The following is a 15,077-nucleotide window of genomic DNA, read 5'->3' as shown; positions in this document are numbered from 1 at the left end:
TATGTTGGCCTCTAGATGTCAGGCCACGCACACTGCCAGTTTCATGAGTGACCAACAGTTGACGGAGAGCTGAAAATATCCACTGTCTGAATGTTTCAATACCGTATCGGTTCCAAAAGCAATTACAATAGTAATTTAATATAAAACATTGTATTTTACAACATAATTAAGTACTGTATTATAACTGAGTCAAAGAATATGCATTACATTGGTATTCTTTCTGTGAAATACATTAAAGGCAACGGTATATATAGGGCATTACTGCCCACCTTTCACCCCCCTGCTGTTGGCATCCCAGATTTATTTTTGGCAAAACATAAATTCATGAAATAAAAGGGTAAAACAGCGGACAAAAGGAAAATGCGACATTAACTGGAAACCCTCATCGTGAATGACTATATTATCGCTATTTGTTCCGGGTCCATTAAGTATGTTGTGCAGTTCAGATTTTTGCTGGCTTTATAAAGGTGGCTGTGACTCCAGGTTCAGTGGAATTACAAACCTAATACCAATCAGCCGTGAATGATCCATGAAATTAAAGATCATCGCAGTTTTCGATTGAGCAGTTATCAAGTCTCAGTGTTTAAGTGTGTTTCATGATTTTCTCTCCATTTTCTACTCATGAGATTCATAACGATGCATGTACTCAAAGGCTGCATATGATTGACTTCTATCATTGTGTATTTCCAGGATGCCTTCCTCAAATAAAAACGCAACTGACTAATGATAATGTGTCACTGATGGAGTCAGGCAGAAGGTTTTGTTTATTAGGATAATTTTTCTTCTTCTCAGCACCACCTGATGTCGCTGCAATGGTGTGCGGAGAGAATGGATCAGCTCACCAGCATCTGTTCAAAGAGGTCCAAGACATATTCATCGGAGTGGTCATGCAGCATGGCACTTTGAGTGTTGATCTCATAGTTGGCAGCTGAAGAGTGACGTTGGCCTTGAAGGTGACCCAGCTTCTCCTTGTCCTTTTTCATCCTCATGCTGGTAAAACGCTCAAACTAGTGTGAAAAATTACAAACAAATAACAGATTCAAGGTCATCATATGAACACACATCTTTTGTTCCACAATATGATACTTTTACAGAGAAAAACATAAAATGTGAGCAGACCTGAGCGTAGCAGTAGTTTTAATGCATTGCATAATGCAAAGTGAATCTGTACTGTAATTAACTTCAGTCAATGTTACTGTATGGTTTTGTAATCCATGCAATTGGGCACAGATTTTCTTTTCAGGTTACACCAAGTGTAGTTTTGTTTGACAACAATATCAGAAATTAGTTCAGCGCATACACTTGAACCACTTCACACTCCAGCAGTGTGGAGGACTCAGTCATCTGTGGGTAAATCTAGACGTCAATAATCCATTATTATTATTATTCTCAGTCAACAGGTAAAACCAATTCAATCAGCACAGTGTTAGTCTCTAATTTAAAAAAAATCAGACAGAAATACTAGAAGGCACCATTACAATGGAGTGCGAGTTCCCATCCCAGTAAGGAACCCAGTGGCAAGGTATTTAAATTTAGCTGCTGATCCATTTAAGTCCAAATGTATACAATTTAAATTGGCGAAATCGGTATCATCAACAATACATTCAAATCTTCATGATGTCCACAGTCATGGCGCCAATGTGGATTAAAAAAATATATATATATCACTAGACAATAGATGGCAAGTCGACAAAGCTTTGTTAGTCTGGAATCTATTTCAAGGACTTCACACTTTAGGATTAATACAAAGGATATTGTTAGTGGCAATAAACCTACCTCATCGGGAATCAGCCGTTTCAATGTCTACATGATTCAAGGGTGCAGAGTTGGACAGGAAGATAGCAGAAGAAGAAATGAATAATATGAGCCACAGGGAGAAAGAGAAAGACAAAGGTAATTAATTACACAGTAATTACACAGTACACGTTACAGAGTTTTCATTCATTACATGCAAGAGTAACTATCTTCCAAATACATACATTTTTCAGTTGATGAGATTTATTTATTTAAGTCATTGATTGGAGATTCATGAAAATAATTAAGATTTGTCATAAACAGATCAGAAAATCATTTCATTTCGCCTGCGACAGAAGTGGTTTTTAAAGATTCACATGCGCATGCACTTTCAATTCATGACCACTAGATGTCAGCATAAACAAACGTATGCGTAAATAGATTTTGAACATCCATTAAATATATATTTACAAAACAAACGATAATATAGAAACAGTTTTTAAACTTTTAGATTTCAAAAAAATTACAATAGCATTTATCATGAATACAACAGGATATTATATGAATAATAAAGGCCATCTAATCTAATCTAGTCTAGTATCATAGTAAAGCTTTCTTTTTAAATTTACATCATTTATTTCAGAATTTCAATTGAAGCAGCAAATTGAACGCATAGTAAGTTATAGAGTAATAGTAATAGAGTTTCCTTTATTCATACCAATGAATAGAGGACACTCTAAATGAGAAGCTGTCAAAAAAAAGAAAAAGCATAAAGCAATGTTCTCACTACAAAACACAACTTTCAAATACATTTCCAAGACCAACGCCCTTTCAGTTCTCTCTGGACTTCAGTAGGGAATATTCTTCAAACTAACCCATCTTAAGTATTGATGCAAAGCAGTGAAGACCTTCAAAAGTAGAATCATGAAATAATGATTTTGTTTATTCTTTAAACAATAATGATCATTATTATTAATAATACAGTATTGTCAGCAGTTGTGTTTTCTTTAAACAAACCCAACTGGAGTGCTAGCGTTGCTATGGTTACACACTGAATGCACTGTATACTGTGGTGATATCTGAGGGGAAGAAGTGGTTTGAAAGGCACACCCATAAACGACAAGTTTGCTATTCATGGGTCTAAGGCAGGAAGTGACAGATTCTGACGTAATGCACACAAAAGTCATGATCACATGTTTTCTAGTAAAACTTTAACACACAGTCTAATGTGTCAACCAAATATTTTGGTACCGTTAATTCCCTCTCAACATGTTCAAGAACCAGAACAACAAAACAGTATTATACAGAGAAAATCTTAACACTGGGTTTTTTTTTGTTCTATAATTGATGTTTAGTGAAGATATGGATGACATCAACAGCGGCCACAGTAATTAGCCAGGGCTACTGCTAGGGTATGTATGCATGTATGTACTGCTAGGGAAAGTTCTAGTCCCTAATGGGTGTTTAGTTGATATTGCAGACACATACTGCAGTGGTCCATTTTAGATCAGTATGAATGTTTTTTATTAATTTATCTTTAGTGGGAGGTGAATTCTTATATACAGTGAATGCGGCTGGTTAATAATACAGTATGTGCCTGCTTTCTTCAAAACATTCAACCATAAGAGCTGGCCTAAGTTTTGAAGGTGAAGAGGCTGAACTTTTGTGTGACATTTTTACATATTTTTTCATTTATATTTAGGCTCTCCAGGGAGGATTGTCTACAGATTCCAAAAGAAATCACGTGAAAGGCCACAGAGTGTATTTGCTTCAAAGAAATAGGCATTTAACTGACAAGATTGTGAATGTTCCCGAAACCACTCTCAAACTTGTACTACATTATATGACACGAGTCTTACTTTTTGGCATAACTGATTTATTGAGTTTTACTTTAATGGGAAACCATTGATATGGAAAAGTGTGGAATTTCTTCACGAGCAGTAAACATATGATAAAGAGTCTCCCGTGAGATATGAATCAAGAATATCTTGATTCATATCTTGTTTTGTCTGTGGTTGAATGTCCTGTACATGTAGAACCTAAAGTAGAATGTGCTTACGCAGAAACAGGGAGACACAGTGGCGGGACCTCACTATTCATATAGACAAGGCAGCCATGTTTACAAGGGAGGAACTTCCCTTTTCTGCTGAGGAGTGCAGCTGACATGAAAGACGACTGCCGTTTATTTCTGATTTGACAGAAACTGTGACGACAATGAGCAAAACAATAAGTCGGTGAAATGTTCTCAGATAAGCAAACAGTCCTATTTCAAAATGTTTGCACAGCAAAGGAATCTGAACAAGCAAGATGAATGCATGTTTCCTTTCTTCAGTTTATGCACTGTCACCTTCTACAGACCAGAATAAAACTGTAAATAAAAACAAAAAATGTTTGACACGTATGCAACAGTGATGCTGCCTTAACCGACTGAATTGAATGATCTGTTCTTTTGGTATAACCACACTGTGCTTTCTTGATGCATTACTTGATGCCTTTGAGGAAGAAAGTGCAATTCATCTCCTGCCACTGAGGGCAATAGGTAGGTGACTGTTGATCTGTTGAGCTGTAGTGTCGAGACATACAACACTGTCTGAGATTAGCAGTAATCTGTCAAGGGGAGACATGAGGGAAATCTCATCGGTGGACTGCAGTGTAATCTAGTCTGAGACCACCATGCAGTAAGCTAAGAAAGAGCTGCTCCTGATCTTGTCTATGCAACTTATCTAAAGCAGTGTTGATCCAACAGATCCGAGTGTGACAGCTATATCTCAACAACAACATGCAAGCATAAAGAATGACGGATACACAAATGGGTTATTAAATTACCTTATTTTAGATAAGATGTGAAAAGGTTTTTAATTAAACTTAATTCCAATCAGCTGTCCTGTAAAAATGTTTTCAGTTTGGTTTTAAGTTCAGGAATCATTTAGAATTAGGGAAGATGACCAAGGCCGAAAAATCCAAATACTGACAGAACTATTGAGCCAATTATTAGTACCATTGCATTTATGGACTTATCTCCATATAATGGAGGAACTGCAATCACAAATCAAAATGTTGGTTCGGAATATCAAAAACTGGTTCAGAACCTGAAAAGTAGGTTCACGGCTGGAACCGAAAAAAAGCTGGTTCGGGTTCGGCAACAGTGACATGATCATCGGTAGGTGGGATGGGTATTGAAAACCGGTTACTTTTCAGAACCAGTTCAAAATTGTCAGATTCTCTGGAATCGTTAAGAAATATTAAGTTTGGTTCCTCTTATCGATTCCAGACAGTGAAGTCTGATTCTACTTGCTGCCGTTGCTGCGCGCGTCACAGTGCCGGCTGCAGCTAGTTACCGTAACAGCTATGGAGAGGTTGCAGCACCAACAGATGGTAAAGTAAGGCTTGGTTTCATTTGCAGAGATGATTCCACCTCAGACGACCGAACCCCTTCAACATCATGGTATAATGACGAAAGAATGTTCAGTGTTTGATGAGTGAAGGTGGACAACCCTGAGCTAACATCTACGTTGACGGTTAGCATGGCACTAACACATTTCTGATTTGCACTAGTACCGCACTTGTTTTTCCAGTGATGTAGCGAAGTGTCCCCAGTACGTCCTTTCAGGTCGCATGTGTGGTTGTCCTGCACCGATGATAATAACCAGAACCAAACTCAGGAGCTACATTGAAGGCATCATTTTATGTTGTTGTTGTTGTTCAAATAAGAGCCTTTAAGCCCAATGACCAGATATATTAAATGAGATGCATACATGTACAATGATGTTTTACACTGTTCTCATGGACCAATGAAGACCTTTGTTTAAACGAACTGGAGATCTCTGTCAACTGTGTCATGGTTCAGTCTTCAGATGGTTCATTTCTGTTCTACTGTATATGAACATCTCATTCCTATTTCACTGATGCTAAATCCGCTGAGCTTTTACAACTCTAAATGACAGTTTCACAAGTTCCTGTCATTTGTGCGATACAGTAAACTGATCCTCCTTGATCCTGAAAACGGTTAGTTCTGTGAGAGCTGTGTTGAGAGAATCTTACTGTACGTTTTACTGTTTCTCTACGTGGTGCTGCAATTGAAGAAATAACTTATAGTTGCATCAGAGGAGCAAGTGCCTATAGTTGGTCACTCGAAAGGGCCACGGTAATGACCTCCAACATGATCTGCTGTTGTGTCGTGACTTTTGAAACTCTGAGCTGCAGCCAAGGCTCATGTTTGCGCACAGAGCCTTTCCAGCATTCAAGTGTGACCCACTCCCTTGCTCTTATGTCAGCTTCACACACCTTACATATGGCTACACGCCAGTTTCTCTGAGATGCACTGAATTATCTCCATATAGCAGACATGTTGGCGTAGCCAGATCATCGAGCATTGGCCGTGGATTTGATTGCAAAATCACAATATCCATCTTTGCCTGTACTGTTTTGGTATGCGCTAGAAGTCCTTTGGTGGCCAAATGTTTGGTGCAAGCATGAAAACCCAGTGAAATCCTGCAAATTACAATACTATCACTGCAAATACCTGTACATACATAATGTCATTAAACTTACAGTGGTCTACACACAAGTAATAACCATAAATCAATCAATCAATCTAGAATGTATCACTTTTAAAATTTACCAACAACAATTCAAAAGCAGAGTCTGCTTTCAAATTGTTGTTGGTAACTTCACTTCTCTGTTATCTATAACAAATGACTGTAGAGGGAGTGATGGTGAGGGAATATCTGTACAATCAATCCATCTGTTTTCAAGTGACTGGATATTAATTTTGCCTGAAATACCTTATTTCACTGAAAAAGTAAAGAGGATTGACAGAAGTGGAGAACAGATAAGGAAATATGATGAAGGGGAGGAATACAGAGCACATCCTGTTAGCTATGTTTTTCACAACTTCCTGTTCTAGTCTTTAGTATTTCAGACAGAACACAAAAGGGTGGACACTGAAACCAGCATGTAAGAGTCACCGACACACATCATGTACAAAGAATAATGCAAGCAGTACCATTGTTTAAATGAAAATACAAAAATTAGAGAAGCAATTCAACAATACCAGCATTTTGAGTATTGCGTACTTAGACAATATTTGAATGTGTTTTTCAGGCAACTTAATCCCAATCAGTTGTATTGTGAAAATGTGTCTAGTTGGTTGCAAATTCAGGAATAAAAAAAAAAAAGTACATTTCTTAGACTGAGTTAAACTAAATTGTTCACATGGGTTTTCTGCAATTTAAAAAAGGAATAATGCACAATTATATGAACATTTAGTTGACAAGCAAGCTCATGCATGATTCTGTCGTGTTCATTAATACCATTTGAACTCTCCACAACTATACTAAACAAATGAAGAAAAGACTACTACTTCCATGAAAAACATGCCTCTTGACTCAATCTTTATTTCTGAACTTCAAAGATATATTTTGGGGAAAAACAGTCATTTAAACAAGAGTTTAATTTTACTGCTCAGCTGTATGAATTTCACTTTTAAAATACAGTACAATGGGGCTTTGCATGGAATGTGTTAGTCAAAGTGCTGCGGCCATCCAAAACTCTCAAACAGAATGGTAATACGTACTGCCATGCTGACAGACTGGCGTTGGCAATCTGTTATCATGATAACAGTACTAGTTTCAACATTTATTCAGTCTCGCCAAAAACAAATATTATTTTATTCGCTATCACCATTTGGAAAACTACTGAATTACGGCATGGAGGTGAGGCAGAATAAGTCTCCAAGAAAAGGACAGAAACTCGGAAAGTTTTAGACAGACAATAAATGTCAAGGCAGCTAGCTTAGCAGAACAAAAAGAAGAATGTCCTTAAGACATCCAAAAAAACCAAACAACTAAAGCAACTGGATGAGTGAAGGTCAGTTATTAACCCACACATTAAATAGGTTTGTGCTCAACCCTACTTTAAAAGAGTTGGTGAGTGTTGGAATAAGTAAATAGGATATTCCTTCACCAACAACACGGGTTACATGGATTACTTGAGCAAGATCACTTAAGGTCGGTATTTTTCATCTCATTTACGCTTAACATATTCTACCACTTGGTTACGCTTCTCAAAAAACTCTAAAGGTAGCAGACTCCACAACAAGTAGTCCATTAAGCACTACAGTTACATGCTGGTGCGCAGTCATCCCAATCCTTACCTCCGTTTGCTTTTCATTTTGAAGGGCAAGTGGAAGGAGGAATGTGCTTCTTTCCAATGAACACAAGCGCTTTTTCAAATTACTCTCTATTAGTGGGAAAGTTAGAACCAAAGGAAATGTCAATGAGATCAGTGCCAAAGTTTAATACAACAGAAAAACAGCAACCAAATTATTTTAAAAGAGAAATCAACAAATCATGTAATATCAGGTCTGTTTAGCCTCATAAATATCACACATAATCAATTGTTCGTTTACAATAAAGAAGTCATGTAATCTTCCATAGACGTTTTAGCAGCGTAATTGACATGACAAAGAAAAAAAAGAAAAAGTGTCAATGAATTCAGCAACAGCACATTGTTATTCAAATTATTTGTCACATTATTCAGAATCAGTGGCAGTCATAACAACACTCACAATTGTGCTCAAGAGTGCCACGCTGTAATGGCTTCACTGTGTCATGTGTTTCTTGTGTTCTAGTTAGTCAAAGTGCCGGGGCCATCAAAAACCCTTGAACACAATGATAATATGTGCTGCCATGCTGACAGACTGGCATTGGCAATCTGTTACCATGATGACAGGACTAGTTTCAACATTTATTCAGTCTCGCCAACAACAAATATTATTTTATTCGCTATAACCATTTGGAAAACTACTGAATTACGACATGGAGGTGAGGCAGAATAAGTCTCCAGGAAAAGAAAGTTTCAGACAGACAATAAATGTAAAGCAAGAAGCAGGCTTTCTTAGCAGAACAAAGAGAAGAATGTCCGTTAAAACTAAAGCAACTGGAAAAGTGAGGGTCAGTTGTCCTGGTAACCCACACAATAAATTGGCTTGTGCTCTTCAAAAACAATACCTTAAAGGAGTTGGTGAGTGTTGGAGAAAATAGATAGGATATACCTTCACCAACAAGAAGGATGAGATAGATTATTTGAGCAAGATCACTAAAGGCCAGTGACACTAATTGAAAGCACTAGACTGGAGTACAACAGACTTGTTCAGCGGTGAAACAACTGAAAATGTGATTTGAAATTTGATATTTGATTATACGACAATTTATAGTACAAGTGCACTCGATGTACAAACTTTCTGCAAGATAGAGTCAGTATCAGCATTGAAGTGTAATAAATATAATGAAGAGAATAAAACGAACCATCTGTTTACATTAGCAGCCTATTATACAATATATTTTTTGTTATTTTGACTTTCTTTTATTTGAAAAGCAAAAGCAAAAAAGGAAAAAAATATTCACTCATTAAAACAATAACATTCTTTGACAAACGTATGTAAATGTGTTCTTGACTATTTAGGCACTATATAATCTATAAAACGTTGGATAGTCGGTATTCATCTTAGGCTAAGCAGAATGAGTATACAGAATGAGTGGTGGCATCACAGCAGTCATAACAAAACTCACAATTGTGCTCAAGGGTGACACACTGTAATGGCTTCAATGCGTGATGTGCTACTTGTGATCATTTAAAAATAAATAAATAAATAATGGATGAATGTCAGGATGTCAACTGTAACCTAGTACACCTCATATATCCTGACGATGGGCTGACTGACAAGTCCGTACAGTTTCACAATGGAGTGAGTATATTCCCTCTTTCAATATGCTTTATTCTAAACTAGCTTTGCTACAAGAAACTGGCACCTAACCTGAAAACTTTTAATTCCATGCACTTCCTTGAAACTGTGCCTATGAATGAATGCCTATTTACCAAGTTTAAGAATGTTGTAACTCATATTGACTTTAGCAAAAAGGATTACTATGTGTGGATTGAACAATGAAGATTACTTATCCAGAAATACACAAAAGTCCAACAGGCAGCCAAGTGAATAGTGAACAAAATAAGTGAGTCAACAGATTTCGGAAACACTCCATTACTCAACTTCACTGCATTACACCCACTTGAACAAAATTACAAAAAATGGAAACCAATATACACTTATAATAAACAAAACCAGTCAAGCAAGTAGGTCTAGTCACGGTCAACTTCTCAGGAAATTGTCACACATTCATTGTACTTCATGCTTTCCCTCCTATACCATCAAGACAACAAATTAATGAGGAAAATACCCAGGGGGTGCGCATTAATCCACTGATTATGCATCAGTTAAAGAAGTATGACTTCTTATTCCGTGTTATCCCCAACGTTTTAGCACTTTAATGCCCTCCAAGACCAACCAGAACCTTGCAAGAAAGGCTATGGGTGATGCAAATCCATCCCATCCTGTCTCAAGTTTTGCAGCGAACACTTCCCTAGATGTTCTTTTACACAAAAAGTACATTATATTCACAACGGTGAACTTGAACCTCTTTCCAGCCCATGTGTCTGGGTCTCACCAGGACCGTCAAGATACAATGCTATCGCGACATTTTGCCAACAATAACAATTATACATCACAATAGGGCCATGGCAGACTAATATGAGCAACTGCCACTAAGTATGATTGATATTTAAGAGCAGCCCTGAAGCAACAGTCTGCCGTGAAGATTCTTTTAATCTGTAATTTAAAGTTTGCATCCTGCTTCACATGCACGGGAAAATGTTGTGTTAAAATTAAATATGCCATTTAAAGCACCAGCACTTGACGGAGCAGTGAGTTTTCCAGGCTCAGGAAAGTGAGATCGCTGGTTCCTTAGCAGCAAGCTGTTAGTGCAGCTAACGCTTAGCAACACCCACTGGTCCGAGCGTGATTGACACTCGGAACACTAAGCTAATTGCCCAAGAAACAATGAGTAATTTCACCGAACTAGATGAGCAGCCTTTTTCAGGTGTCATATATAAAGAGACTGAAACGACTGGAGCGGTTGCTGTTTTGCTGCATGGTTGCAGTCCGATTGACAGTATTAACAGTACTTTTATATAGTACATTTTATTCATGTAAGGTAAATCAAGTTTTTTTTTCTATTGCAGTCCCCCCAAGGGACTGAATCAATCTGAATCATTCAAACACAGACGCCAGCGCATCTGGCAAACATTACTTGAGCTTGTAGTACAGTCCTGAACTGAAAATAAACTACAGAAGGGATAATCTCTTCTATCAATACTTCTCCAAATCATGTTAACACAAATAAAAAAAACAAATCATCTATGAGAATGCCTCAGACAGTGCAAGGCAAGTTGTAGCTTACAGTCGTCTTAACGACTGTTGAGTCAGACCCATCACAGTTAAGTAAATGAAGCATTTGCTGAGGTGGTTCCCCCAGGAAGAGGGTGCAATGCTGCAAAGAGGCAGACGCCGACAAGAATTCTGCTTGCCATAGTGAGTCTGATCAGGTTTTATGATAGCACCTACAAGTAAACTTGGTGTTATCACTCTGTCCTTCAACACACATAAAAAGACAACTCGAAACTCTCTTCTGAGCTTTCTTTCTTGTTCTCAGTCGCATCATCTTTGACCCTGGTACAGACCAAAACATTACTTGGGGTAAGAATTCAAAATCAAGGTTACAATGCTGTATTTATAGTAACTATGTTAAAACTTCTAACTTTCTGCTCATGATTTAGTGTACTTCAAGTGGAATAACTTGCAACTGAAAATTTTAAAAAGAAACTGAAAAAAGATTAGTTAAACTTTCAGATGACACAATTGATTGAGGAAAACAATGACTCGCATCTTTCTTTCACTTCAGAAAAGTAGAAGAAACAAAGGTTTAACACTGTGGAATTCACTAATACATTCCATGATAATGATCAGACAGCATGGTGTTGTAGCAGACGGCTGGTGCCGAACTAGTTTTTTTCACTTTTGCTAATTTTAGCAACATTAGTCCAAAAAGCAGCAAGCTTTCAATGATCTTTCAATTGGTTGCAAATCAAACCCAAAGTAAAAAACAGTATTTTCACAGAGCACAGTTTTGCACTGACTGTCTACGATTCAATGTACACATGTCATTTTGTCTAATGCGAGTCTGGACCATAATTTTTTTTTTCTAACTAATAGGTTTTGTTGTTAGGCCGGCTCACTTGAAAATAACTTAAAGAAATGACAAATTCAATACAACAAGTTGAAAAGAATTAAATCAATAACAAATTAAGAGGAAAATAATTTAAGAGAACCAAACTAAAATATATTCTTAATCATCTACATAACTTTGGTGACAATGGGTCAAAAATCATTTCATTGGCAAAGCGTAAAAACTCCCCAGGCTTGGACGGCAGTGATCCGTAACTAATCTTCACAGAGTCAGTCTGTCGGCCCAGTCATTTTGTTTATATTAAAAATAATTGTGGATGATGTCGAACATGTGTGGCCTTGTTATTGCTTGACACTTTTGTATTCTATTATAGTCAATAGAATCATGCATTTAAAATATAGCTGTTAGACCAAAAAGTATCCACAAATCTATTTAGGATGAAGATATTTTAGCCTCTGCCGGAATCCGGACAGTCGCACTGAAGATGAACTGATGATGCTGCAACACACTAATTGAAATGTATAATGACTCTATCGCAGCACACTAAACATCACACTAAAATCACACTAAGCATGCACTAACAGCATGAAGCATGTTCTCATCACAATGGCATATGATAAGTCTCTGTGAGCCACATAGCAGGATGTTAATTCACTAATAGATGAACCTACACCTACACGGACTGAAGAAAAACAAACTTTATTGAGATTTATTTATATAAGGTGCACTGTATCTTCGTGTGCGGTTTGGCAAACAAAAATGCACAAACTCAATTTTGTTGTGTTTTATTACAATACATATACTTGAATGCAATCTCGGCCTTGAGCACAGAAAACTCTGCAGATGAATAAGATTTGTTTCTCATTATGGGGAAGTGTGATCAGAGGAAATGTTACCTCAGAAGCATGGGCCTTCTGTCTACTCTCTAGGGTTACTGATTATTGGGATGCACAATATCAGTTTTCACCTGCAGCGAGACATGACTAAGGGGTTAAGTTACGCAACACAGCAATGGCTGATGATGGGTATCACTCGACATACCACACTGAGTCACACATGCTGACAAGTTAAGACTATGTCATACTGGTTACAGTAATGAAATGAGGTAATGTAGAATTATTAACTTATTTAGAAGAAATCTGCCACAAAATGAGAGTAACCCTGTTGTATATAGGTGTATGGAACAATTTTCCGCAAGATGACTGCATAGAGCAGATAATCAATGTCACTGAAGTCCAATTGTTTGTTACTTTCAAACAGCAAATGACTTCTGTTTCTCATGAGAGACTGACCCAAAGATGACCACAGACATGGAATCAGATTACAAAAAATAATACTCACATCAAACTGAAAACATTTTGCAATTATTGAGTTAGAGCTGGCAGATAACAATGACAGTGACCACCTGCAAAACCTTAGCTTCAGTTCTTGAACAATGATCATGATGAATACTTAATTGGGAAAAAATAACAACCCATTACTTTGGAAACACCTCAATGTTAAGTGTATGAATTTTAGTTCAAAACATGACTTCCAAAATGAATCATCATCAAAACAGTAGCAAAAATGAGGACCACTCCAAAACATACAGACACATATGACTAAAGGCAAGGCAATGGAATGTAATCTAAAAATTGAAGCACTTAGGATGCAGAGGCAGCTAGTTATGCCCCAAAGGTCAAGGAGACAAGAGAAATCCTGAGATGGACCACACTCCATGATAACATTATAACACAATATGATACAATTATACAGATACTACTTGCAACAAATAAAAAGAGTTTCAGAGTGTGACTGAAGTAATGTTCTTTCTTTTGTTTTACTAGAAAACATATGAAGCTTTAGAAAAGGATTTGCTGTTGAATGAAGGAGTCATAAAACAAGTAATGAGAGCTTTGCAGAGAAAGTTACTAGTTAGTTTTGTGGCTTTTACTTATTAATGAAAGGTTCTGTTTCTTGTATTGTTTGTATTTCTTCATCATTTCATGAAGTACTCCTGCACATTCAATGTAAATGAAAAATAAGGTCATCCGTAAAATACACTTCTGTCAATGTTGCTCAAACAACTAGCCCGTGTGTGGACACTTTTTGACCTGTTTCAATAACACTTGAGGGTAACTATTTACTGCTGTGCTTGAGCATGGAGGGATAGAAGTAATTACAGGTATGGGGGCTCTGCTGCTTTGTGGCTTCACTTCAAACAAGAGGAGGCATGCGACAAACTTTCAAGGCTGGTGAATTTAACTATCGCATACTCACAAATTTCTTTTTCCCATCTCCATCGTCATAGTTCTTCTTGGACTTCTTCTCCTTCTTGGGTCCACCAGCTGAAGCGGATTGTCCCGTATACGGATCCATGTTTTTGTATGTTCACCTTATCTTGTCAAAAACCGACCAGTGAGGGTGGATTTATGTCATCTGATTTTAGCTAACTAAAAGGCTCAATCCCAATCCCCCAAGGGCCTTGGCTATTTTTAGCGAACTAGCCGCAATTAGCAGCGCATAAGCGCAGGGAGCGAACTCCTCGCTAAGCCGCCTGTCTGTTACTGAGGAGGGAAATTCAAAGCCGAGTCCAGACGAGTCGCTCTATCAAAGTTGAAAACAACCTGTTGCGAATCTTTCACACGAATATGAAGTCTATTATTAAAGTTCTGCTGACGTATATGATGGAAGTTAGCCGAAGCCGTTAAAAGTCCGGCAATATATGTTTGGGCTGAGCTAACATTAGCTTTAGCTTATCGTGCTACATCAGGTGAAGTCGCAAAACAAAACAAAACCACTCCTCACGCAACAAGTTGCCACCGCAACAAAGAACAACGAGGCGGTGTTACCAAAGATTCGGTTCGCGGATGCGGCTTTGGAAAGTCTTCATGTCGGATACCAGTTTAGTCAACTTTTTAACTCCTGCATGACAGCGGTGCAGCGACACGGTAGCTCCCTCGGACTCTTCCTGTTCTTCTGACAGTCCGAGTAAGTGGGAGGAGTCTGCGCGCTTCACAGACACCTGAGAGGATTTGCTGTCTATTCTTGCAGAGCTTCAAAGTCCCCAGCCTTCCCCAGGAAAAAAAAAAAATAACAAAGAGATGTCTAAAGGGCGATAGACTACGAAATTGCTTGCGCCACAATTGCAAATAAAGAACACAAGTGCGCACGGTGAAAGACATTCGCTATCCAGGATTATCGTCGACTCGGTAAAATAATAAAAGTGTAAATAAAATCTAAGTTATCGTTAGATAACCAGTTTTAATCACGAACATGGTA

General features: G+C 37.7%; 1 protein-coding gene across 1 annotated transcript in view; it reads right to left on the bottom strand.

The window, feature by feature from the left end:
- Window positions 1-14,767, bottom strand: part of LOC128766916 (protein diaphanous homolog 1) — a 67,888-nt gene extending 53,121 nt beyond the window's left edge. The window contains exons 1-3 of the mRNA XM_053878492.1: window positions 14,076-14,767; window positions 1,777-1,803; window positions 843-1,007 (exon numbers count right to left, since the gene is read on the bottom strand). Coding sequence (XP_053734467.1) covers window positions 843-1,007; window positions 1,777-1,803; window positions 14,076-14,174 — 291 coding nt within the window. The 5' untranslated portion in view covers window positions 14,175-14,767. The remainder of the gene's footprint in view (window positions 1-842; window positions 1,008-1,776; window positions 1,804-14,075) is intronic.
- Between the last annotated feature and the right edge of the window lie 310 nt (window positions 14,768-15,077).

This window comes from Synchiropus splendidus, chromosome 11 (genome assembly GCF_027744825.2).
Source record: "Synchiropus splendidus isolate RoL2022-P1 chromosome 11, RoL_Sspl_1.0, whole genome shotgun sequence".
Lineage (NCBI taxonomy): Eukaryota > Metazoa > Chordata > Actinopteri > Syngnathiformes > Callionymidae > Synchiropus > Synchiropus splendidus.
Note: the sequence above shows the minus strand (reverse complement) of the source record. Positions and strands in the feature narration are given on the sequence as shown.